The following is a 27,904-nucleotide window of genomic DNA, read 5'->3' as shown; positions in this document are numbered from 1 at the left end:
GTTTTTCTTGTTAAAATAAAACTGGTTTGTTAGTGAATATTTGATTCAAACTAAGGTCTTGAATCCTCAATGCTAATATACACAGACCCTAAGTGGCACTTTTCTTTTAGCCTGTACTTATACAACAGTATATCTGAATAGATGAGTGAGGTTATTTTTTCCAAGACATTAACCTGCCTATGATACATTGAATAATTTCAAAGTCTCTATACCACTGAGTTCTCAAATTATAACCGGGAGTTTCCTATCAGAATTAAATCCCAGATTTCCTAATTTCTTCCTACCTAGTCATAGGATGTCAGAGCTAAAAAGGCTCTAAGAGAACATCAAATGAAAACCCTAGGGATTTGATTGGTAGCCCTATGTTATCCACTGGAAAGGAGTTGAAGGAAAACTAAAGAGATTGGGAACATTGACTCCCCATGGGTAAAATGTAGAATCTAGGAGTTGAGATTCTCTGATTTGGGGAAAACTCTTTAGGAAAAAAAAAATATTAGAATGATTAAGAGTGGTAGAATTTATGCCCAAGAAAAAAGCAGGTAAGGATGATTTTATTTAGGGCTAGAGGTGATCCTGTATGTGCAGAAAGCGTGCCCTGGCGATAAATGAGGAACCTTCCTTTTGGGCTTCTTTGGAAAGATGCTAGGGTTAGTAAACTGGGTTCAAGTCCTCACTCCTTCAGATGCTATCAACATAAATATGGAAATTGGAAAAAGGGGTTGGTATTTTGGAGGTATTTTGAGTTCAATTTTGGACATTCTAGTGTAGCTTTCCTACAGATAAGACTGGAGATCAAAGGATATGGTCAGATAACCAAAAACATGAATGGATTAATCCAATAAAATGAAAGAATGGGTAAAATGAAACAATTTGCTGCATAAGAGAAATATATCTAAAAGGAAAGATGCAAAATGATTGCAAATGCAAAACAAAAATAAGGGGCTAGAAAAAAATTTTCTGTGCTTCAGGTGATTTCAGAAAAACAATAGTTATAATAATTCTGTCATAAAGAATCATAATGTTGAGAAAGATAAATGGGAAAACATGCATAAAGATACCATATACAATGAAACATTATTAAACGTAGGCACACTGTTAAACAGTGGCATAACACCTAAATTTGTAAGGAAATTCCCAAATAGCTCTCAAATCTAGCTTTTTGAGTCACAATACTCTAAGCCTTAATTATCTCTTACATTGATTACACACTATCTTTTTAATTTCTTGACTCTAGACTTTCCTCTCTTCGATGTATCTTTCATGCCACTAACAAAGGAAACATTAACTGAATTGTCACCAAAAAAAAGATATACTGATAAAGTAATTTTAGAAGACTTTAATGCTTCTCTTTCAGAGTTAGATAAATTTAACAGCAAGATAAAAAGAAAAATAACTGAAAAGACTCTTGGAGAAGTTAGATTTTAAAGTGTTATAGTACTTCCTAAGTTGGAACATTAAAGAACATACATATTTCTACACATCACTTGATATTTTTACAAAAATAGAAGACATACTAAGGCACAGATAGAAGTACTAAACATTAAAGACCATAACATAATAAAAATAGTAATATAGGGAACACAAGCAAAAGATATAGACCTAGATGTAGACTAAATAATGACATCTCAAGTGTGTCAAAGAACAAATCATAGAAAAAACTAGCAACAAGGAAAAAAGGTTGGGGGAAGAGGGAGTGTAGCTAAAGCTGTAGAGAAAAAAATTATGTCTCATTAATTAACATTAAAAAAGAAGGTTAATGAAGTTTAGGGGAGAAGTCAGAGCTGGTGATCTAAATTTGGGAACCATCTCTGCTGTTAATCATTAAAGTCATAAAGAGCTGATGACAGAGTTTTGGGGAATGCACAAAATTAAGCAATAGGAGGAGCAAAATTAATCCAAAAAGGAGATTGGAAGGACCAGCAAGAGATGTTGGATAGTTAGGAGAGAACAGCATCCCTGAAGTCCAAGGAAGAATAAATATCAACATTGAGATGGTCAGCAATAGTGACAAACTTTGTGAGAGACAAGGAGAATACGTTTAACGTTTAGATCTTATCTTTGAGGGAGGAGTTTCAATGATGTCAGGGACAAAAGCCAAATTGTACAGGATTATGGAGTGAGTGGGTGGTGAAGAAGTATATATTACTCTTTCTAGGAGTTTAGCAGTAATTATAACTTGAGGAGTTAGCAAAATCAAGGAAAGCTTACTTTTTAGAATGGGGAAACCTAAGCATATTGGTAATCAGAGAGTAGAAAGATCAAATATAAAGCTGAATTGATAATCATAATGATGAATGTACATGTATTCAACTCACACCATGAAATGAAGGAGAATAGCAATGTGGATTAGAAAGCAAAATCCAACACTATGGTGGTAGTGGTGGTTGCAGTTTCATGGTGTGTAATAGCAGCACCATCTCAAAGAATTCAGAGTCAGACCACCTCTAATCCAACTACAGGCATTTATTGATGCCCCTGAGAAGCAGGCTAGGTTCCAAGAGGAACCAGCAACTTAGTAAGACAACACAAGCAAATTTACAATGTAATGATGCTGATTACACAACAAATTATGAATACTAAAAAGGCAGGAGAAGTTTGTTGAGGGATTAGATAATGGGGAAAGATCCCTTCTACGGTTCAGTGTATAAACATCCTGGTAATGCTGCCTTCTGATTGACTAGCTATGGTGGTCCTGTCTGGTCAAGATGGATAGTTAGGTATTGTGATCCTGTCTTGGGCTAAATGGATGATGTGACTGTGGCTGAGTACAGGAGTACAAGAACACACAAATATGTGAATTGGATCTGGAGGCAGTGGCTAGCTAGGGACAGCGGCTACATTGAGTCTGAGGGTTAAAGTCAGATTGTGTGGTTAAATCAGGACATGCCTGCTGTTTTGTGGGGCCCATAAGGAAGTTGGAATATTGGAGCTGGAAGTAGTTTTATTAGGATTTCATCAGTTGTGATGGTGATGGGGGTGGTTTTGTTGTTTTGAGATTGGTTTTCCCTATGCCACCCAGGCTGAAAGTGAAGGGGCTGGGGCAGCTAGGTGGAACAGTGGAGTCAGAAGAACATAAGTTAAAATCTAGCCTTAAACACTTACTAGCTGTGTGACCCTGGGCAAGTCACTTAATCCGACTGCCTCTCAAAAAAGAAAAGAAAAGAAAGTGCAAGGGCCACTTATGGGCCCAAATCCCACTTCTGATTGACATAAGAATTTTGACCTGCTCCATTTCCAACCTGGGCCAATTCACCCTTCAAGGCAGCCTGATGATCCTCTGCTTTTGGGGGCTCACTATATTGGTGTCAGATTTAAATCAGCCATTTGTGTCTCAGAACTCCTGAACTCAAGAAATCTACCAGCCTCAGCTTCCCCAGTAGCGGGGATTATAAGCAATGTGCCACAATACCTGACTAACAGTATGTTGTTAAGTTCATTTTTTAAAAAATTTTGAGGGAGTGGAGCCAAGATGGCGGAGTGAAAGCAGTGACTTGCTTAAACTCTCCCCCAAACCCCTCCAAATAACCTATAAAATATGGCTCTAAATAAATTCTAAAGCAGCAGAACCCACAAAAAGACAGAGTAAAGCAAATTTCCAGCCCAAGACAACCTGGATGGTTGATCAGAAAGGTATATTGTACAGGGCTGGTAGAGGAGCACAGTGCAGCATGGGCATACAGGCTACAGCGAACCTCGAGCAGTCCTCAGAGGACTGAATTGCAGGCAGCTGTGGTGGTTTCCAGACTTCTTAACCCAGGAACGCCAAAGACATCTTAGAAGGTCAGTGGGAAAAGTCTGTTTCTGCGGTGCTGAGAGAGAGCAAGATGGTCTCAGCTCCTTTCCCCAAGCACAGCCCGGGTGGGGGCTGCCTCCTGAACTTCCAGCCCACAGACTTAGGGGGAATTGAGTGGTTTGATCAGAGGGAGACTGCAGTGATCTCTTTGCCAGTGCTGAGGCAGGAATCTCTTGCTATGCCCATGCTTAGATCTGGGTCACAGTTCTGAGGGGCAATCCTGGGGCAAGGAGGAGTGCTGGCGTGGTGGAGATTGTAGTGGCTGGAGAGAGGAAACCCTCCTCACAGTTCCAGGACAGAAAGGAGTGTTTGTGCTCACTAACAGACCAGAGCACAGGCCAGGAAAGGAGTAAACACCTCACCCCTTATCATACCAACCTTGGAAGAACTGAAAATTTACAGGTCCCTACAAGTATCTCTGAAAACAGCTGTACAAACCCCTGAAGCTTAAGACAGTACATTCTCCACATTGGAAGCAGACTCTTACCTTAACAAAGAGTTTAAAACTCAAGTAATTGTCCGGGATCATGAGCAAGCAGCACAAAAAGAGTCAGACTATATTATCTTACTTTGGTGACAAAGAAGATCAAAACATACAACCAGAAGAAGATAACAAAGTCAAAGCTCCCACATCCAAAGCCTCCAAGAAGATTATGAATCAGTTCCAGGCCTTGGAAGAGCTCAAGAGGGATTTTCAGAAGCAAGTAAGAGAAGTAGAGGAAAAACTGGGAAGAGAAATGAGAGTGATACAAGAAAATCATGAAAAACAATTCAACAGCTTGCTAAAGGAGACCTAAAAAAAAATACTGAAGAAAATAACACCTTAAGAAATAGCCTAACCCAAATGGCAAAAGAGGTCCAAAAAGCCAATGAGGAGAAGAATGCCCTAAAAAGAAAAACTGGCCAAATGGAAAAGGAAGTCCAAAAGATTACTGAAGAAAATATTCTTTAAAAATTAGAATAGAGCAATTGGAAGCTGGTGACTTTATGAGAAATCAAGACACTGTAAAATAAATCCAAAAGAATGAAAAAATAGAAGACAATGTAAAATATCTCATTGGGAAAATAACTGACCTGGAAAATAGATCCAGGAGAGAGAATTTAAAAATCATTGGACTATCTGAAAGCCATGATCAAAAAAAAAAAAAAAAAAGAGCCCAGACATCTTCTTTCAAGAAATTATAAAGGAAAACTGCCCTGATATTTTAGAACCAGAGGGCATAATAGAAATTGAAAGAATCCATTGATCAACTCCTGAAAGAGATCCCCAAAGGAAAACTCCTAGGAATATTGTAGCCAAATTCCACAGTTCCCAGTTCAAGGAGAAAATATTACAAAAAATATTACAAGCTGCCAGAAAGAAACAATTCAAGTATTGTGGAAACACAATCAGGATAACACAAGATTTAGCAGCTTCTACATTAAAGGACCACAGGGCATGGAATATAATATTCCAGAGGGCAAAGGAGATAGGACTACCATCAAGAATCACCTACCCAGCAAAACTGAGTATAATCCTTCAGGGAAAAAAAATAGATATTCAGTGAAATAGAGGACTTTCAAGCATTCTTGATGAAAAGACCAGAGCTGAACAGAAAATTTGACTTTCAAATACAAGACTCAAGTGGAACATGAAGAGGTAAACAGGAAAGTGAAATCATAAGAGACTTATTAAGGCTGAACTGTTTACATTCCTGCATGGAAAGATGATATTTATAACTCATGAGACCTTTGTCAGTATTAGGGTAGTTGGAGGGAAAAAATTATATGAATGTATGTAGATGATAGATAGGTAGATAGATAGATAGATAGATAGATAGACAGATAGATAGATAGATAGATACATGGCACAGGGTGAGTTGAAGATTAAGGGGTCATATCTGGAGAATAAAATTAAGGGATGGGATGGGAGAGGATTATACTAGGAGAAGAAAGGGAGAATTAGAACGGGGTAAATTATCTCACAAAAAAAAAAAAACAGAAAAGAAAAGGCTCTTACAGTGGAGGGGAAATGGGGGAAGGTGAAAGGGAAGGAATGAATCTTATTCTCATAGGATTTGGCTTAAGGAGGGAATAACATACACATTCAATTGGATATGGAAATCTGTCTTACCCTATAGGAAAACAGGGGGAGAAGGGGACAAGAGAGCAGGGGGATGATAGAGAGGAAGGCAGATTGGGAAAGGGGGTAATTAGAAGCAAATACTTCTGAGGAGGGACAGGGTCAAAAGAAAGAATAGAATAAATGGGGGGGCAGGATAGGATTAAGGAAAATAGAGTTAGCTTTTCACAACATATCTACTATGGACGTGTTTTGCATAACTGCACATGTACAACCTATATTGAGTTGCTTGCCTTTTCAATGAGGGTGGGTGGGGAGGGAAGAAGAGAGAAAATTTGGAACCCAAAGTTTGAAAAGCACATGTTTAAAAAAAAAAGTTTTTACATGCAACTGGGAAATAAGAAATACAAGAAATGGGGTACAGAAGTCTATCCTGCCCTACAAAATAGAAGAGCAAGGGGATAAGAGACGGCGGGGAGATAGAAGAGAGGGCAGACTAGGGGAAAGGGTATTCAGAATGCATGCCATCTTGGGGTGGAGGGAGGGGCAAGATGGAGTAAAAATTTGGAGCTCAAAATCTTGTGGAAGTAAATGTTGAAAACTAAAAATAAATAAATTTATATTTAAAAAAATTTTTTGAATGAGGATTATCAGTGGAATAAAGTACCAGAGGAGAGAGTGGAATTGGTGTGACCAAGGTAGAAGGCCATTTTATCACCTAAGACAATGTGGAAGGAAAAGATCAAAGACAGAGTTTGGAGTATAGAAGAGGGGGCATAAAGATGCTCATGTCAAATTACCTCAATTTTCTAAGTAAAGTAGATGAGATAATTTGCTAAGAACAATGGGAGAGCAAAGTGGAGGAAGAGGAATTTCGTAAATTGGGGAAATAGAATATTGTAACAACATCTATGGGGAATGTGATAGGTAGTCTCATTAGCAACTGAGTAAGAAGATTACAGTACAGCAGTGATGGCCCAATTGAGATTAGATAGCATAAATTTACTGTGGACTCAGCGTGGTTTATTAACTTCCTCTAGACAAATGTGGCAACTTGAGACTAAGAAAAGAATATGGATGATGGGAATAACCCAGGGTTGAGAATTAGCTTGGCAAGAACAGCAGAAAGTCAAGGGAGCAAGGGATTTAAGGTTCAATGTAAGTATATCATTCAAATAGCGGAATATAGGGTCAAGACTCAAGTGAAGGCAAGACAAGAGTAATATATTGGTTGATGCAGAACTGAGATAATATATTGCTTCAGGTAAATTTCACACTGGTTTTATGATTAATTTGCCCCTGAAAACATTTGGAGGGTGAGAGAAGGGAAAACAAGGACCTACATCATTATCAGGATCTAAAACTAAGTGTGGCTCAAACTAGATTCAAATGTAATTGGGAAATATTTAACAAGATAAAAGAAAATGCAATAAAAGATAACATTACATGTTAAAACTAAGTCAATATAGAGCACGGAGAGATCTTTATGTACTGATTAGTGGCTCCTGTTTCTATTTGAAATTGATAACCATTGGTCTGGAACCCCACAGCCATGGCAACAAAGATGACCAGACTCCTGTAGTAAGTTCTTGACCTCATTGGTCACTCCACACAAGCCATACACACAGCTGTCTACCCTGATGCAGCATCAACTGAGGCAACACCATAATCCAAATAAAAACAAAGAGAAAACTTAGTTTCTCTTAAGTTACTCTTTCCTTTGGGGCAAACAAGCAGCACCCCATCGATCCCCTTCCTGTTTCAACCCTCAAGTTTACCCCCCAAAACTCTTAACCCTCCTGCCCACATATCCCTACCACAGCACAAAGTCAGGGTGCTCCCCCTACCACACATTGAGCCTCAAGGTTACATTTACAAGGTTGTATTTTTTTGTGGTCAAACCCCCTTGCTCTGAATTTCCATCTTTCCTATATCTCTTAGTAGTAGCTATAAGAATATTTTTAGCTAGACCTGTGATTTCATTGGTGTTGCAAATTCCTAATGTGGAAACTCCCTCCACCCAATGCAGATGGCCAACTGTTTATAACTAACAGTCTTAGAGAGCTGCGCGCAGTGGTTAAGTGACTTGCCAAGCTCACCTACCTATTGTGTCCAAGGCAAGATTTGAACCCAGTTCTTACTGAATCCAAGGTCAGTTTTTTATCTGCAATGCCATGCTGCCTCTCTGATCATTTTTCAGTATCAGCCCTTTTTCCTGGGGCCTCTTTCACTTTCCTTCATCACACTAGTCCACCTAAATCTCAGATAATCAAACCTTGAAATGTTGTTACATTCCTTCCTAAGAATGAGAAAGGAACAGGAGAGAAGTCCTTACAGCTTGAGCCTTGAGCCATCAGATATGTTGTGAGACTTTGGAAGTCATCCATAGTTCTGTATCAATTCTTGCCATGCCCTGTTACTCACCCTATGCCTCTAGAGGAGTGGACTGAATTGCCTTAAGGAAATGTTTATGGTCCCCTAATGACTCCAAGCTTCTTTTGGGGTTCAAAGAACAGGAGTTCAAAAATGTCATCAGAAAAATATACAATAGGAAAAAAGATAGGCTGGCTGCATGGCAAGGGTGAGGAATGAGAGATGGACAGCCTGAATATTCTTCAGTTATCCTCACGATATCAGAAAAATTTTAGGAAGACTTCCAGCATGCTGGATGGACCCCCCTTGGGATGGCCTTATGGGAGGACTTGGACAAGATTCTATAGGATGGGCAGGCATAGGACATATTGTGACCCACACCATTGGAGGTAACATCCTAATCAATAAATAATATGTCATTGTTATATTTTTTTTAGTAAAACAGGGTTGTAACCCATTGAAAGTGCTAGTTTTGCCAAATACAATCCATCCTGATATCTTCTAATTTGATCCCAAGCCAAGTCCATTGTCCATCTTTTCATATAATGGATAGAGCACTGGACTTGGAGGCAAGACCTGGATTCAAATCCTATCTCTGATATTCACTAATGGACACGTCAGTTAATCTCTTTGACTTTCTATCTTCACATTTGCAAAATGGAGATAGTGATGCCTGTATTATAAACTCCACAGAGTCATGGTGAGGTTCAAATAAAATAATGTATTAAAACACTGTGTAAATGTCAAGTACTGTCATTGTTACCATTATTATCCCAGTTCAATCTGACAGATATTTAACTACCTATTATGCGCAGAGCACTGCACTTTTTGCCACACAAGTCCAGTGATTCTAGATGGCTACAAATAACAGAACTTTATTCTTATGGACAATCAAAAATTTGAGTAACACAAAGGGCAATAAGTGACATATGGTTGCTGAAAATAGGTAACAGCATATAATGCAGCCAATAATGACTGCAAGTGACAAACAGCATAAAGCAAACAAAAACAAAAATCGAAGACCTACATGACCAGAAAAGAAGGTAGGCCACTCATGCACAGAGAATGAAGGACAAATCTGGGCAAGAATAAGTACTGTACTGATGTCCATAGAATGTTGGAAAAATCAAAAGAAGGTCTGTTAAGAACATGGAGTGGGTATTCTATAAAAAGACATAAATAAGGATTATACAGGATAGGAAAGTATGGTTGAGTTGGAATCTACACTGATGAGATTATAAATCCATCAAATCCATCAAAATAGTAGTAATTCCCATTTCTATAGCATTTTAAGGTCATCACAAAGATGTATTTTGTGGAGCACTAAGTGGCACAGTGGATAGAGTGCCAGAGCTAGAGTCAGGAAGACTTCTCTTTCTGAGTTCAAATCCAGACACTCGCTAGCTGTGTGACCCTGGGCAAGTCACTTAACCCTGTTTGCCTCAGTTCCTTAATCTTTACAATGATCTGGAGAAGGAAATGGCAAACCACTCCAGCATTTCTGCCAAAAACCCCAAATGGGGTCACGAAGATTTGGACACCACTAAAAAATGACAAAACAACAACTTGTATTGCCTACATCACGGGATTGTCATGAGGATCAGATGAGATGACATGAATATAGGGCTTTGTCATCATAATTGATATAGCTATATATGTATGTGAACTATAGTTAAGCTTGCCATCATCAATCATTATGATTTGCCCCTTCACAGTCCCCCACTGCACCCTTGATTTCAGTACCTTGGAAAGAGGAATTTCTCTTTCTGAGGATTAGACCTTTGTAGCTACCACCAGGTGGCAACAGAGCAGTGTACATCTTGAGCCACTACATGAGCTCTGAAATACTCATCATCACGGGAATTGTTAAGTTCATAGATTTAGTGTTTGGAGGGACCTCTGACGTCCAACCCCCTCATTTACAAATGAGAAAAGTGAGGCCCAGAGGGGCGACCTGTCCCAGGTCATGGAGGCAGAAGTGTCAAACCATATCTCTAAAGCCAATCAATCCCTCTACAGATAAGAAAACTGAGGCCCAAAGGGAAATGACATACGATCTCAGCTACTAGCCCTAAGCTGTGACCACCACTCCAGTTCTCTAATAACTCACATTTCTATAGCATATTAAGGTTAACAAGCATTTTCCTCACAACAAACCCGTATAAAAGGAAGTACAAGCTATTTCCCCCATTTTACAGATGAAGAAACTGAGGCTCAGAAAGATTAAGTGACATGCTCAGGGTCACACAACGAGTAAGTAAATGTTAGAGATAGAACTTGAACCCAGAATTCCTTACTCTAGAACCAACCAGCTCCCTTTCTATTAAATCAATATATGGGGCCTGGTCATTTAAAAATTAAAAATAATATCCATAACCTTGATTTAAAAAGGCATTAAGTCACATAACAGGGGGAAAATCATTATAATGTATTCATTAGAAAACACAGGCCTGTTCTGTTTGTCTTAACTTATTTTTGTGTTTCTTCTATTAGGTTGAAAAATCATTAAGTACAGTCCAGACTGTTTTTACATATGTCCATTATTTTGCATATTTCCACAGTATGGGGCATGGGGGGGCAGTGGAGGGGGAGAGTAGTGGAAACCACTGGACTTATAGTCAGAGTATCTGACTCGGAAGTCTACACTAAGCTGTTTGACCTTGCTCTTGGCTCTTTTTCTGAAAAGTCTTTCATACTCTAAATTCTACGATCCTATTTTGTATCATAGCATTTAGAGCTGGAAGAGATCTTAGTGACCATCTAGTCTAGTGATGTCAAACTTAATTAGAAACAGTTCCCTGCGGGTCACATATTGACTTAAAAAACCACAAATTAACATTATCTATATTGTATTTTTATTTATTTTGTTAAACATTTCCTAATTACATTTTAATCTGGTTTGGGCTGCACTCTCAGCCATGTGTAGCTCTCGGCATGAGTCTGACACCTCTGATCTAGACTCTTATATTTGTACTGTAAGGAAACTGAGACCCAGGAAGAGGAAGGGGCTAAAGCAAGGCCACAATTATCAAGTAGTACATCTGAGACACAAAATTAAATCTGCTGACTCCAAATCCATGGGATTGTAATCATGCTCTCTTCCTCTTTTCCAAGCTCCCTTTCTTTATCCTATTATAAATATATCTCACTTCACTGAATAGTTCTGCTCCTGAAAGTTTGACTACAAAGTAAATTTCTGCCCATTAAATCATTTTCCAATGACTTCTATTATAAATTAATTATAAAAATAGGTTATAAAATCCATTATAAATGGGTTATAAAATAAGAGACAAAATCCCATGGGAAAAATTTATTTAAAAAAACAATTTTCAGTGAAGAATGCAGAAAATATTTTTAAATCATACTTTGAAGGAAAAACTACAGTTCAGCTAATATTAATAATAACATTAGATACCATATAAATATAAACTGTATACCTAAATTAATTTATAGGTTTACTGCTATATCAATCAAATTACCAAGGAGTTACCTTATAGAAAGAGATAAAATAATAACAAAATTCATTTGGAAGATAAAGGCCTAGAATCACAAAGGAAATGGTAGAGGCAAAAAGGAATGGAGACATAGCAATAGCATATCTCAAATCAATTATAAATCAGTCCACATCAAAACTATTTAGTATTGGTTAACAATAGAAAAGTAGATCAGTGAAATTATCAAGAAGAGCAAGATACAGAAGCAAGTGAGCACAATACCCCAGCTTTCAAAAAACCCCAAGACCACAAACCACTTAGGAAAGGACTCCTTATTTGTTATATACGTACTTCTGGAAAAACTGGAAAGCCATATGGCAGAAAATAGGCTTAGGACCAGCATCTTACACCATGTATCACAATAAGTTCCAAATAAATATACAATCTAAATATAAAAGGTCACAGCATCCAAAAAACAAAAATTAGAGAATGAAAGGAGGAACATTTCAGATTTATGATTAAAAGAACAATTCTCAACCAAGCAAGAGTTAGAGGTGTTTATCAAAGATAAAATAGATGATTTCTATCATATAAATTTAAAAGTCCTTTACATAAACAAAATCAATGCATCTAAAATTAGAAAACAAACTATCTCATCAGAAAAAAAAATTTTTTTGCATCAAATATATCTGATGAAAGTTACATCCAAGCTACAGAGAGAACTGATACAAAGATGTAAGACCAAGAACCATTCCCCAACAGATCATGGATCAAATGAGATAATATTTGTACCTGACGCATAGTAGATGCTATAACTTATTCCCTCCCTCCCTTGCCTGTCAAAGAACTATGAACAGTTTTCAAAAGAATCCCAAACTATCAACAGCCATGTTGCAAAATGCTCCAAATCACAAGTAATAACAAATGTAAATTAAAACAACTCCGCTTCATATCCCTCAAAGTGGCATAGACGATATGACAATAATAGTCAATGCTAGTTGGGCTATAAGAATATATGCACACTGGGCAGCTAGGTGCTGCAGTGAATAAAGCACCGGCTCCAGAGTCAGGAGGACCTGAGCTCAAATCGAGCCTCAGACCAAACACTTGACACTTACTAGCTGTGTGACCCTGGGCAAGTCACTTAGCCTCACACACACACACACACACACACACACACACACACACACACACACACACTAATGCACTGTTGGTAGGGCTCTGAATTGTTCCAACTATTCTGGAAAAAAAAATTAAATTATATGAAAAAGCTCATTAAAGTGTTCATTCTCTTTGATTCAGTTATCTTGTAACTGGGCACATACACCCATGGAAGTAAATGACATAAAGAAAGGTTTTATCCTATACTAAGATATTTGCAGCAATGCTTTTGGTGGTAGCCAAAAACAAACAAACAAAACACCTGGAAACAAAGTTAAGAGTCCACTGATTGAGGAAGGACTGAACCGGGATGCATGAATGCAGTGGAATATTATTGTACCATAGGAGACGACAAATATAAGGAATTCAAATAAACGTGAGAAGATTTTTGTATTTTCAGTCTGACAAAAAGTGAAGTAAGCAAAACTAGGGACATCATACACACATATGACAAAATACGCACAATAACCACAAAAATATAAACAAAAACACATAAGCAGGTGAAATTAAAATAAATTCAATGAGCAATCACAAGCCCCAGGGGGAAAAAAACACATTTCTCTCACCTCTGTGGAGAGGAGACTATGATAGACTTTTATCTAAAAGTTTTTCTGTATTACAAGGAAGGATCAATGACAGAGTTGTCAGGAAATGACTACCATTTAAGAAAAACAATAAAACTTAGATATATAAGGTGTAATCTGGAATTGTCCTATTACTGTTATTAGCCCTGTAGTCAGTGCAGTGGGTACATTCCCAGAATTGAAGAGCTGAACGCATCACTCCTTATAGTGCTTAAAATGCTTTACTCAACAATATGAAGTAGAGGCGGCAGCTAGGTTGCGCAGTGGATAGAGCACCGGCCCTGGATTCAGGAGGACCTGAGTTCAAATCCAGCCTCAGACACATAACACTTACTAGCTATGTGACCCTGGGCAAGTCACTTAACCCCATTGCCTAACCAAAACAACAAATTAAAAAAAAAACATTATGAAGTAGATAATACAAATATTATTATACGAATTTTACATCTAAGAAAACTGAGGCTCACATCAAGGTCATGCAGCTGATAAGTGGAGTAGTTGGTCCTCAAAACCAGGCTTTCTGCCTCCAAACTTGAGGCGTGGCTGTTCATTACACGATCCTGCAGTGTGTGTGATTAGCTGTCTGTGAAAGTAAAACCCCTCAGGACAGCTAGGTGGTGCAGTGGAGAGAGCTCCAGCCTTGTGAGTCAGGAGATCTCGAGTTCAAATCCAACCTTAGACACTTGACACTTACTAGCTGTGTGACCCTAGGCAAGTCATTTGACCTCAATTGCCACACACTCACACACACACACACACACACACACACACAAGTAAAGCCCCTCTTCCTTCTCTCTGTGAATGTCTCTGGCAAATAACGTCCACTGAGTCAATCACATTTCCAATACACTTGATGTGTATATCCTTCCTAGTAATGTGCAAACTGACCCTTGCTCATCTGAGGAAATTTCTCAATTCTTACAGTCTTCTAAACTTTCTGTTTTTTAAGTATCCATTAGCTAACAAGGTCATTTTAAGAACCTCAAATGCCAGAATTCTCAATGGATTTTGCCAGTCTCCTACAGAGGAAATCCAAGTTAGAAATATTGCCTCCCTATAGGCCATTTCCCCAAGAATACTTGCCTGAATTAAAGAGGATAATGCCTGGTCAAACCTAGCATGAGTGTTAGATTTGGGAAAAGGAGATACGGGTTCAAATCCTAAACACTCAGTAGCTGTACATCCATGAGAAAGTCCTTTAACTTCATGAACTTCAGTTTCCTAATCTATAAAATAGATTAGGATAATAATAATGATAATGCATTTTCTATCTACGTCACAAAATTGTTGTGAGGAAAGTAACTTATGAACCTTACAATGCTATAAGAATGTGTTATAATTTATCATCATAATCTAATAATGCTAAAAGGTCACGGGTAGGATAAATCTGGGGGAAATTTCACATATGTCTCTAAGGGACCAGAGTTATCATTTATTAGATTCACTGTTTCTCTACATCCTTGAAAAGAATATTCAAGGTCAGAATGAAAGTGATCATTTATTTCCTCCTTACACTTACCTGATCTAACTCTTCTAAACTCTTAACTCTTAACGCTGTCCCTGAGTTGCTCATCTTTCAATTAAGGTAAAAATTATACATAATCTAAAGCATTTCCCACCCCCACTTTTTTTTTTTGCCTTAGTTGTCAAGAAGCTCAAAGCCAAATTCAGAGCTCAGCTGCAGAAATTAACTTCTCCCAGATCCCTGCTAATTTTATTTATTTATTTATTTATTGCTTTTCTCACCTGGGCTTTGTTGTCTTTTTGTATGCTGCTTCATGTATGTCTCACTTCATCCTACTTCATCAAAATCTTGGAGTTGAAAAGAGGCCATCTAGTGTAACCTATCCTAGAAGGATAATTCCCTAACATAACTAATAAGTGGCCATAAAGCCTCTGCGAGAGAACTTCTGTTGATGGGAAACCCACTACTTTTAGTCATGGCCCATTCCGATCTTGGACAGCATGAAGTGTGAGGATGCTTTTCTTTTTTACCAAGCTTAAAACCTATCTCAGCACCTTCCACTCACTGCTCCTTTGGAGCCATGCAGAATAAGTGTAATCCCCCTTCCAGGTGACAGATCTCCATGTCCTGAGTCTTATCTCCAGGATAAACATAACCTGTTCTTTCAACCCATCTTCAAACGGTATGAAGTTGAGGTCCTTCACTGTGCCAATTTCCCTCCTCAAGACATGCTCCAGCTTGTGTACTTCCTAAAATGTAGCGTCCAAAACCAAACACAATTCTCCAGATGGGATCTGACAAGGGCAAAGTTCATCTGAACTCTCATCTTTTTAGTTTGGGATAGTAGGCTTCTCTTTATGCAGCCTGACATTGCATTAACATTAACATCACATGCTACTATGTTGATTCATAGTATGCTTGTAGTCTACTAAAAGTTCCAGATCTTTTTTTCAGTTGCCTAGCCACAGTCCTTAAAGATATTCGTGAAACTGACTTTTTGAACCCAAGTGTAAGAACTTGCATTTGTCCCCATTGTTTCATTAGATGCATTCCGATGTCCTAGTCTGTCAAGATGAAGCAATGTGGGTTATTTGTGCTCAACACCTCCTTCTCTAGATAATTATTAACCATCCTTGTAATAATGAAGCACATGTTTAATCAGGCTTTTTTTCCCCTTTGAATGTCCCTGTAGTTCTGCTCAGACGGCATCCGCAAGGGGACACAAAAATGCATAGGGGGCCTAGGAGAATTACACCCAAAGTGTGGGTGTATCAAGACTGTCACAAAATGTCAAATGGCTGGGCTGAACAGGTCATTCAGACAGAGAGAGCTTGAGAGGCTTTTAGCACAGCTCCCACTGAAGCTTCAGCCTCTGGGAAATCTCAGGTAGGAGTCAATGGGGCTTCAACACAGGAGCAGAGGATTCTCAATTCCCTCTCATTCTCTCTCTCTCTCCTGGGCATCTGGTGGTGTTGGAGGTCAGGACTCTATGGACAGCAGAGATGCCACTGAGGCTTTCTGGAGGCTAGCAAGGGAAGAGATGGTGGCCGCACACTAGGGACCTGAGTGGAGATTTGAGGGGAAAAGGAACAGCGAGAGGTGGGGGAGGAGGTGGGTACTGAGACAGCTTCTGCACTTGAATCCTTTGACGCACTGTGTAATCACTGCTCACGGTATATACCGGTTAGGCTATTCCTCTCCTTTCCCCAGGTGAAAGTGGAGCTCAAGGATGCGCTTCCCTAATTAGATTAGGATACACTGAGAAAACTCATCTGAAGTCTGGGAGCAGAGAGAGTGGAGTTTTATCAGGTCTTCAGAATGAGCAGCTGCCAAGAGTTTAATATTTTATCTTTTTCCATCCTAATTTCCTTTAATCCCGATTTCATATTATAAACATATTCCATGCTACTAATGCAAGTGTACTTTTATTTAATTCACTTAAAATTGGGAAGGCAATATGAATCTTAATGGTAAATGAAGGTACAAGTGTGATGAATTTATGAAATGCTGCATGAAAAATTATTTTGCATTTTAAATCCTAGACCAACCCCATTTAGAAGCCTGGTCCAAGGCATGGAACTAGGACGTAGGCATCATCTGGGTTCCTGGGAAACATCTGAGCGTTGGTAACAATCTACCTTTATTTCCCTCTCCAATGCCTACAGAGGGAGCAGGTGCCTCAGTACATAGGAAAACTACCTGCAGAAACAGTCCCTACATGTAGGATTGCTAACCACTTTCAACACGTTCTACAATTTTTCCAGGAATCCAAATCAAAGTCACTGCCTGACAGTCTTCCTAGTCCATTTTCTTCCCAGGGGAGAAGGGCAGAGGAATGCAGATATCTGCCCTTCTTTGGTTTTGCAGTACCAATTCTCTAGTCTTTCAAAATTTACTCTCAGTGATTCAACAATCATATCATCCAGTCCTGCCTTAGAAGGTAACTCATCTAGTCCAGGTGATCTGAACTCATCAAAGGCAGCCAGGTGTTCTCTAATTACTTCCTTACTTATCTTGGAGGTCAACTACCTCTTAGTGATATTTTTCTCTCATTTCCAGTTCAAAGATCATTCTCCTTGGCAGATAAAAAAAGACAAAATAAGAGTTAAACAGCTCTGTCTCCCTATTGTCAAGTTACCATCACTCCAATCGCCCTGCCCTATGGGCCTCCTCATTTTTTACCTTCTTTCCCCCAATACAGCTTTAAGACAAAAGGGGGGGAAGCCCTTTTTGTTGTTCCTAGCTTTCCCCAACACCTCATCATACTGAGCTTTAGCAGCTTCACACTATTTTTTTTTTACCAGACCATAAAATGTTTTGGTATTCAACCTGTTACCTGCCTTCGCTTCCATCTTCCGTATGTCTTCTTAAAAATCTAAGGTTGGCTGGTGAGTTCTCTGTATGGCCACATTATAAGTTGCCTCAAATCATTTTGAAAGTAGGTGATACATAAATCATAAATAGACAGATGGGTGGTAGTGTAATGGAAAGAACAGTAAATTTGAATTGTGGCTTTCATTTACCTTAGACAAGCTACTTAACCACTGATTCTGTTTCCTGATGTCTAAAGTGAAGAGATTGGAATACATAACCTCTAAGGCTCCTTCCAGCTATAAAGTCTATGTAAGTGGTGCCTGGCACATAGAATAAATCAACAAGCATTTATTAAATGCCTACTATATGTCAGGCACTGATAGGTCTGGGGTATAAAAAGGCATCAGTGTAAGTCCCTACCCTCAGGGAACCAACATTCTATACAGGGAGACAACATACACACCTCTAAGTATATACAAAGTAAATTATGCAAATTAGCCAGGGGCAGGAGAGGGAAGGTAGAATCGGGAAAGGCATCATGTAAGAGGTGCTGTTACTGCTGCACTTTGAAGGAAAACAGGTGGAGAGGAAAAATTGCATTCCAAGCCTGGGGGCCGGTGTAAAGCTAGACATAGAATATTAAGAAAATGGGAAGTGTATTTGTATGTGGGTGCTGGGGTGAAGGAGGTGGACTTCCTGGTCAAAACTTTTAAACTCTTCCGGGGGAGAAGGGGATTTATCTGAGGAAACAGAAAGAGGTAACATTCCTTATTTTAGACAGAAGTCCATTTGAAGACCCCCACAGGATGTTCCCTGAGCCTTCCAGGTGGAAGTGATTTTCCTCCCCCAGGCTCCTTCTATCGGTTTGGACCTCTCCTGTGCACGTATCAAGTTCTCCCTCGAATCATAGTTATTTGTGTTGATGTTCTGTCTCCATCCCAGAAGATAACGAGTTCCTTAAGGGCAAGGCTTTGGTGGTGTTCATCTTTGTTATGTCCAGAACCTAGAACACAATGCCTTACACATAATAGACACATAAATAATGTTTATTAGAAATGAATTGTGCTGGAACACATGTGAATAAAAGAATACCTACCTGCACATTGGCTTCAGTGTAGTTATGTGAAAATGAGATTTTACATTGGGCAGGAGCTCACAGATGTTTGCACTTACAGTTTACACCAACTTAAGGTTGGTGATCCTCCCTAGCATACACTATTACACCATGCCATCTCTCATTCCTCTTCTGTGTGGACTGCAAACAAGAAAAAATCCTGTACCACAAGCTACAAAACTTGCCAGATGTATATAATCCCTGGGACTCCACAGTAGGCTGGACTGTACCACTTGTGCAGCTCCTCAGGGGACTCAAGAAGTCTCCCAACAAACACACTCAGAGCTGGAGGAAAGTTCAACAGGCAAACAGAAAGGACCACAAGCTGGGTGGCTGGAAAGAGGCAGGAAAGGAGTCTGGGCCCAAGACAAGAGAAAGGGAAGGAGAGACAAGAGTAAGCAAGAAGACATTGACAGTAGGGGAAAGAAATGTTTAAGGGCACTGGGAAGGAAGTCCACATAAGGAGTCAAGGGAGATGAGGAAGGCTCAGAACAAAGGCAGGTCCTGCTGAGAACCATAAGGTAGTATCACTGAGCACCTGGGCAAAAGCAGCTGGGCGCTATAATAGGAGTCTCCCAACTTACCACGCCTCTTGACATCTACTCCTCACCAAAAATCAACGAGTACCAGAATCATTTATGGCAAGGAATGGAGTCTTCCATATGGTCTCCATGCTAAATCGGGGTGCTTTCTGTCAGCGAAAGGTGGCACAGATGGAGTGAGTTTTATGTGCATGGGAACATTAAAAAAAGAAAATTTTAAAACAATAAAACTGACAAAGTGAACCAGAGATGGGAATATTTTTCTACCAACAGCCTTTGACCCAGAGAAGTCAACTGAGATCTACAAATAAAAAGCAACTAATTTTAAGTTTTGTCACTTCAAGAGAAAAATACGTAATATTCGATTTGCCTTCATTTTAAAATTAGGAATTGGAAACATACCATTTTATTCAACATGTATAACAAAGAACCAAAAAAAAACCACGTTTGAATCCTGGAAGTCACACTTACTAGCTGTGTAACTTTGAGCAAGTCTCTCCCCCCCCTCCAGTCTGATTCCTCATCTATAAAATGGGAATATAAATACACTACCACTTGTGGTGAGGCAAGTACTTTGTGCAACAAAGTGTTATCAAAATGTCAGTTATTATCATCAAAGGGAGACAAAAAAGGGAGGAAAGGAGATGACAGAATAGGAAAACAAGACAGATAATGTGAGAGAGAAGATAGAAAAGGAAAATGCAGAGAAGGAAGAGAGTGATGCAAGTGTGAAGACTGGGAGGAGAGAAAAGGAGAGCAGAAGGACTGACAAGGACGTGGAGATACAAGAGGGAAGCTCAAGATGCTTAGTGCAGTGAGCAGGAAGCCTATTCCTCTGTCACACCCTATTGTTTACTTAGACTGTCACACCAGAGCAAATCATTACCTGGAAACACTATTCTCCAGTAGTCCTTTCTTCACTAGGAAGCAGTTTGCTTTTTATGTTCAACCTGCAGAGTATATTTCTGAAATAAAAGTTTATTTTTCCTATGGAAGTTCTGTGCTATGTAAAACAATGATTTCGGTTTTAGAAATTCACTTTAGAAACTCTTCAATTATTAACTCATTTAGCGTCTATGCCTGGAAGTACACTTTTAGATTCAAAAGCCATCAAACTGCCTTATCTTTAAGGCAGAGCTGCCTCTTTTCATAATGCCCAAAGGTTACATTTGAAACTAACATTCAGTTCATTATTTTGAACGTTCTCCCCACCTTCAACAGAATTGAGGGTATTTTTTAAAAAATCTTTGGCCCTAGTGGGGAAAAACAGGGACCAAAAAGAAATTACTGGAAGCCCTTTCAGGAACAAATGGGTCTGAACTACTACTCATAGCTTCAGTCTGTTCTTATCAAACTTTAAGAGGCTCTCAAAGGGACAAAAATAATGGGCCTCTGTTGGTGAATTCTGCTCAAGACTGCGGCACAGTGAGCAAAGCAATATCACCTCCATATGGTACTTATGAGAGATAGTCAGCCAGAAAATTAGTGAAATACAGCTTTTGTCCAATATTATTATCTTGCTAGGAAACAAATCGTGCATCTCAGTGAATAGCAACAAGAGGGAAGTAACATCTTTAATTTAACAATTACAGTTAGTCAAGGGTGTCACCTTAGGAATCATCATTTTGTGGCTTCGGTTCAAAAGCTAACATCCCACCCTCCACTCTAGTCCGAGCCCTGTAACCCAGTACTAATAAGCCTAACACATAAATCTGGGTGAAAACTAATTTGAGCCACCAAGTAAAAAGGAAGCTCTGCAGTAGCCCCTGCAGACTTCACCCGCCTTACCAAATGACTCCTTTAAGCACTCTGTTGAATATGTTAATGCAGTATAGAGTAAGAATACCCCCCTCAAAATGTAAAATATTGCCAATGCACCTGGCAAACTTAAAAAGAAAAAGGCCTCTCATTCATCATGGGAAATTCCTTAGATGAGGGACCCAAGGAGTTGTCGACAGCAAGGGAGTCAAGTCAAGCTCAATTTCTCCATTCTTTATTAAAGCTAGGTTCTCCAGCTGACAAGGGTGAGTATGGGATGGATGCATTTGGGGAGGGGGAGGCAGGAAGGGGGCCAAGGGGAACACAAGACATGCACATGAAGAGACATGCCAGATGTGGAAAGGGATGGCATCTGGATCCCGGCACTGCTACAGAAAACTTCTGTCGTTTCCGCGGCTCCTTTTCACCTCTCCAGGAATGCAGCACACAAACCCACTTCCCTCCCTGACACCCTATTTCTAGGGCTTCTGCTCCTCCTAGGGAAAGGGCAGAAATTGCTATGTAGGACACTGCTCATAGCTCAGGCACCATAATCTTTCTTGCCCAGGTATGATTGAGCCAAGAGCCAAGATAATGCTGCATAACTGATCAATATACGTGATTTCCCCCAAACATCGCTAATCCCCTCTGCATCACCACAAACCCCCTTTGTCCCCTCCCCTCCTATTCACCCCCAACCCCATATCACTTTTTAACCCTTCCCTGCTACTTTCCCAACCCGCCCTCCCCCCCTTTCTAAGGCCTACCTCCCAAACCCACCAACTATTTGTGCTTCCCAACCCCAATTTCCCCAAAGACCCTCAGCAGCCCTGCTTCTCTCCCTCCTGGCCCTCAACGCCACGCCTACATTACAGCAAGTGAAGTTGTAATGAATGAAATTGGATTCAAAATGGCAATTTTTTGGTACCGTTCAGACTGGCAAAGAAACAAAATGGTTTGCTGGTTATTTCCCAAGATGCCCTTCGCTGCTTTTTAAACTAATTGTGCAGTGTAGACTATAGAGTACTTTGCACATAATAGGCATTCAATAAATATTGGTTGTTCTGAATCCTAACTTGGTTATTAATTCACCATCTTTCTTGTGCAAATTACCTAACTTCTTAGTGTCTCCATTCCCTGCTCTATGAAACAGGAATGCTACTTTTCTATGGGAGTACTGCTTGTAAACAGAAATACGACTTACCTCTAGTAATGAAACTATAGAAAAAGAACTGGAAAGGACCTCCAGAGGTCATCTGGCCCATTCCCCTGCCTATAGGCAAGTGCATCTATCCTATTCCTAAAGATCTCTAGGAAAGAGATTCTATGACCTCCTTCAGTCAGTCACTCACAGCAGTGCTTAATTATACTTTAATCTATGAAGTGTTAAGTTCAGAAGAAAGGTGCTAAGTGAACCATATCAGCTTCAGGAGACATTCTAACCAGTTTGTGTGAAGATGCTAGTGCAGAGAATCTCTAGGTTTAGGGAAGATTTGGGAAGCAACAGAGCTTTTCCCGGTAACTGTGTTCACTTCCAGGCGAGTTTACTGTGGAAACAATGAATCTATTTTACTTTAACTCACAATAGAGGGAACTCCAGAGAGGTGATCTACACCACTCAAAGAACTCACTAGAAGCAGCCTCATGGTTCACATAAACATGTGGTTTTCCACAGGCCTCTTTGTGCAACATACTTCTTTGCCTCTAGCTCTAGACCAGAGGTAGAGACAGCCAAGAATTCTAGAGAGATGATGGGAACTATAATCCACTTGACTACTATTGTCAAACATGCTACCGACCATTGATGACAAGGCAAACTGGCCTATCTAATTAAGCCCGACGTCAGGCTGTGAGAAGTGTGGCAATGGATGGAGTGCATTCAATCCGAAGCATAAGGCCTCAAATGTGCTTCTTCTCCCCTGCTGTGGAAACCTAGTCTCTATAACCCAACTTTTACCAGCCCACAAACATAATGAGCTAGTTCATCTTCCCTCCAGAATACTTAGGATTTCCAGCAGAGAAGACAGTAATAGAATCAACATTCTTGACTACTATCCTATCAGTTGGTTCTATGATTCAACTTCAAGGCATGATCACAAAGAAGTAACATTAAAAGTTTTCTCAGTTTTGCTTCAATTTCCTTGGGCTAGAAACATAGATCTAATCTCTTTGGAATTCCTCTAAGCTTTCTTACCCACCGATCCACAAAAATAGAGAACATAAGAATGACAGAGCTAGGAGGTACCTTAGGACATAGAATGTCAGAGCTGGAAGAGACCTTAGGACAGAATATGTCAGCAGTGGAAGGGGCCTTAGAATACAGAACACTGAATTTGGAAGGAACCTTAAAACATCAAACACAGAATGTCAGAAGTGGACAGGACCTTAAAACATAGAATGTCATAACTGGAAAGAACTTCAGAACATAGAAAACAAAATGTTAGAGATGGAAGAGGCCTTAGAAATTATCTAGTCTTACCCCTAGAATAGGGACTTAACTTGCCAGAGTGATGCCAGTTGGCATCAACAGGAATTACCAGGTTGTTACATCACTTCCTAGTCAATATTAAAATGAACTGAATTGACCTGAAGTCACCCATTAACCAAACACTTTTTACAAAATTAGTTGAGAAGAGGGGGGGAATTCCATACCTGCAAGTTAAAAGTCACTCAGCTCCATCCACTGCACCTGCAACCCAGACTTAAGCTTTGTTTCACAGACACCCCTGCTCCCCTTATCTAGTCCCATGCTACCAAGCAAGAGCCTCCTTCTGTTGCTCAAACCCAGGCTTACAGAGAAGAAAACCATATGAGGGGTTTTTCCACCCAATTCTGCATCCGAGTAAAATAAATAACACCACCATTCATGACTATTGGTTTGCTCTACTATATAAGCCCCAAATGGCATCATATTCCAGGCTGCTGCAACGCCAACCTTCACTCTTCTGCATCTTTTCTCTCCTTCAATCTTTCCTAAACCCCAGCTCTCACCCCACCTGGCCCAAAGGCCACCTCTTCCTTGCCAGCCCCATTCAGAAATGTAGCTTCCTACTAGAGAACTGGAGCAGGAGAGAATCACAAATGTGAGGAGCTGGGAAGTGCCAGGGGCTTCAGAGAAAACAGCTAAGCCCAACTCCCTCCCACCTGGGTCACGGTCTAAAGAGAGAAGTAGGAAGGAGCATGAAGTCAGGTGACACACAGGAGATCTCACAGGGGTTATTTCCTGTACCCAGCTCCCTGTGCATGAGGAGTCACAAAGGGAAGGGACAAATGGTCTCTTGGGACTTGCCTCCTCCCACCTCCCTCCTCACCCACCTCACATGAGGGTCTCCTCATAAGAGCAGGAGGGGACAGGGAACATGGTGGGTTCCTCAGATGCAAAGCTAGAGTTTCCCCCAAATTCCACCACAGTGTTACTACTGTCCTCTTTCTCCCCAGAAGGCCTACTGGCTTGGTTCTGCCCTGGCCCTTCCACTTTGGCTGCTGGCCCAGTTGTCGTTGTCCCACGATGAGTCTTCATGTGGGTGAGGAGATGAGAGCTCTGGGAGAATCGACGGCCACAAGCTGCACACGCATAGGGCCGTTCCCCTGTATGCGTTCGCTGGTGGGTGACCAGCACAGAGCGCTGTGAGAACCTCTTCCCACACTCAGGGCAAGGGAAGGGCCGCTCACCCGTGTGACCCCGGCGGTGCTTAGCCAGATTAGAGCGCTGAGCAAAACCCCGTCCACAGTCTGCACAACGGAAGGGCTTTTCCCCAGTATGGGTTCTTCGGTGCCTCTTAAAGTCTGAACTATGGCCGAAGCCCTTGCCACAGTCAGGACACCGGTGTGGCTTCTCCTCTGCATGTGCCCACTGGTGCCGAGTCAGGGCTGCACTCTGCCCAAAACGCCGCCCACACTCCCCACAGGCATAGGGCCGTTCTCCTGTGTGTGCCCGCCCATGGGCTGTCAGGTGGGCCCTGCGGCTAAATCCAGCCCCACATACCCCACACACAAAAGGTTTCTCCCCAGTGTGGCCACGCACATGGGCAGCCAAGTGGGAGCCTCGGGCAAAGCGAGCCCCACACTCTGGACAGGGGAAAGGGCGTTCACCTGTGTGTGTGCGCCGGTGCCGTGCCAGGTGAGACCCATACACAAAACTCTTCCCACAGTCTGCACAGCGGTGTGGCCGGTCCCCAGCATGGTAGCGCTGGTGCTTAGCCAGGGCTGCCCGACGCCCAAAGGTCTTTCCACAGTCAGAGCATATCCATGGAGTCTCTTCTTCCAACATGGAAGAAGGCTGGGGGTCAGAAAGGAGGCTCCCAACTGAAGGGCCAAAAGATAGCAATCCACTGGCACAAGGGTCACAAGGCATTGCTGTCCCATCAATTAGAGAGATCTGACTCCCTAAATGACCAGGGATAGGGGGAGCATCAACCAACTCGTGGGCCACCCTTTCTCCAAAATCCTGAAGGGCTAACATTGGGAGGTTCTCTCCATGAAGCCAAGATTTGGGTGGCAGTGGGAAATGGAAGTCAAGAGGGTGAGAAGGACCTTCCCCTTCCCCAAAGCCATTCCCCAATTCAGGGTAGTTCCTATCTATAACAGAGCCTTCGTTTACAGGGTCCAGACTCTCCCCACCCAGCTCGGGTCCCTCACTCTCTTCTCTTCTTGCTTCTTCTCTAAGATCAGAGCACTTCCCTCCCCTTCGATGACGCTGGAAGTCTGCTCGAAGTCTAAAGGCCCGTCCACAATCAGAGCAGCAGTGAGGCTTCTCCGCAGTGTGGACAGCCTGGTGGCGGGCAAGGGCCGAGCTCTGACTGAAACTGCGGCCACATTGGGGACAAGGGTATGGCCGCTCACCTGTGTGGGTGCGCTGGTGTGTCACGAGATAGGATCGGCGTCCAAAGCCAGCCCCACAAAAGGAGCAGCGGTAGGGCCGCTCACCTGTGTGGATACGTCGGTGGGTTACCAGGTGGGACTTATAGACAAAGCGCTTGCCACAGTCAGGGCAGGGGAAGGGCTTCTCTCCTGTGTGTGTGCGCTGATGAATAGCCAGATGAGAACGATAAACAAAACCCTTTCCACACTCTTCACAACCGAAAGGCTTCACAGCTGCATGGTAGCGACGGTGCTTGGCCAACCCTGACCGATGAGGGAACACCTTCCCACACACATCGCACGTTGTCTCTGGCCTGCCCCCAGCTGCTTCCACCACTGCTGAGAATGCCCAGGGGGGCAGGAGTGGGGCACCTGCCTCCCCACTATGAAGAATGGGCTTGATCTCTTGTCCTTCAGTGATCATGCCCATATTTGAGGGGTCTCCTCCCCATAAATCTGTTGGCTGGACCTGGATGGAATCATCAGGTCCCCAGGTTCCAGGGACATCTCCCACACCATAGGCTGCTGACCATACTCCTGGTGGCTCCGATTCCTCAGGGGTCTCTAGAGGACCTTCTTCTTCATCCTCATCTTCATCCTCCTCATCCTCATTCCAGAACCAACCACCTAAAAGAGAAAGAAAAAGACAGCTAAGAAAGGGGCACCCTGCACATAGCAGGTCCTTGAAAAGGAGTGTGGTACGGCTTTTTTAAAAATGCATTTATTTTAGAGCAATAAGAGGTAGTTTTGAGTTCCAGCTCCAGCACAGACCAGCAGTACAAGTAAACACCTGGGCAAGCTGTTTAATCTTTCTTTGCTCATCTATTAAAATGAGGGCAGTAATACTTGCACTCCCAACTTCATAGGACTATAGTGAGGGAACTGCTGTGTAACCTTTAGAGAAATAGGAGTTGTTTTTATTATTATTCTACCCTCTTTCTCCTGTGCCTCATTATGGTGTGAAGATGATAACTGATTCACTTCCCAAAGGCTGTATGTCAGAAGAATACAAATTCTAATAGGTCCTTCCAAGTTGGAAAGATGTTAAGTCTGGTGATCACAGTGAGTCTATCATGTGAGGACTAGCCTCAGTAAATTGAGAGAGGTTCCTAACACAACTGGCCTCAGGGTAATGATTTTTCAGTCATGGCGACTCTCAAAGAGTATCTAATAAGGCAAAGAGGGCTTGTAATCTGCATTGGTGGAGGGAATACCCACACCAAGAAAATCAGATCATTCAACCAAAACCACAACAATAAATGATGTCCATTGTTCAAAGTCAAGAGGACAAAAACAGAACGTTATCAAGAAAAGATATATAATAACAATTTCTTTAAAAAATAAAAGCACAGTGAGTTTAAAAAAAAAAAAACAGGAAAAGTCTAAGGAAAACCATGCCCTCGCCATGAAAGTTTTCAGAAGGTTTATTTTGCCTGCTAGCATCAAAATCAATCATCAAAATCAATCAATCAACAAACATTAATTAAGCATTCAATCACCAATAAGATTTCTTTAGTGGCTCAATAACACAGGCCACACCTCAAAGCTCAACCACCAGAAAATTCTTCTCCCAAGTAATTATGGTGACTGATCAGCTACGTGGTGAGACCAGGCCTATATGCAAAGCAGATAATAAAAGGAACTGGTTAACTCAGAAAACTATCTCAGCTCCCACTGCTTAAGGACATTTGAGGATGAGTTCAACGCTCGTTTAAGTCAATCATATTCCATATAAACACAGAGTCTTCGGTCTGAAAAGGACTTATGAGGTCATCTGTTCAGGCCACTAACAAACGGAAGAATTCCCCATCAAATACCCATGACAAATGGTTACCCAGCCTCCAGGTGAATACCTCTGGTGACACGGCACTCTATGCCCCCAAGGCAGCCCATTTCATTACTGGACTGTTTTACTAGTTAAGACTTTTTTTATATGTAAGACAA

At 41.1% G+C, this 27,904-nt stretch overlaps 1 protein-coding gene across 3 annotated transcripts in view; it reads right to left on the bottom strand.

Annotated features, from left to right (window-relative positions):
* Positions 1-21,319: 21,319 nt before the first annotated feature.
* The window catches only part of ZNF316 (zinc finger protein 316), a 108,433-nt gene continuing 101,848 nt past the window's right edge, over positions 21,320-27,904 (bottom strand). For all 3 annotated transcript variants that reach the window (XM_021006369.2, XM_021006367.2, XM_021006368.2), the window contains exon 6: positions 21,320-26,587. In XM_021006369.2, coding sequence (XP_020862028.1) covers positions 24,417-26,587 — 2,171 coding nt within the window. In that variant the 3' untranslated portion in view covers positions 21,320-24,416. The remainder of the gene's footprint in view (positions 26,588-27,904) is intronic.

Source organism: Phascolarctos cinereus, unplaced genomic scaffold (genome assembly GCF_003287225.1).
Source record: "Phascolarctos cinereus isolate Bilbo 61053 unplaced genomic scaffold, phaCin_HiC Scaffold_4;HRSCAF=312, whole genome shotgun sequence".
Lineage (NCBI taxonomy): Eukaryota > Metazoa > Chordata > Mammalia > Diprotodontia > Phascolarctidae > Phascolarctos > Phascolarctos cinereus.
This window is presented reverse-complemented; position numbering and strand designations above follow the sequence as displayed.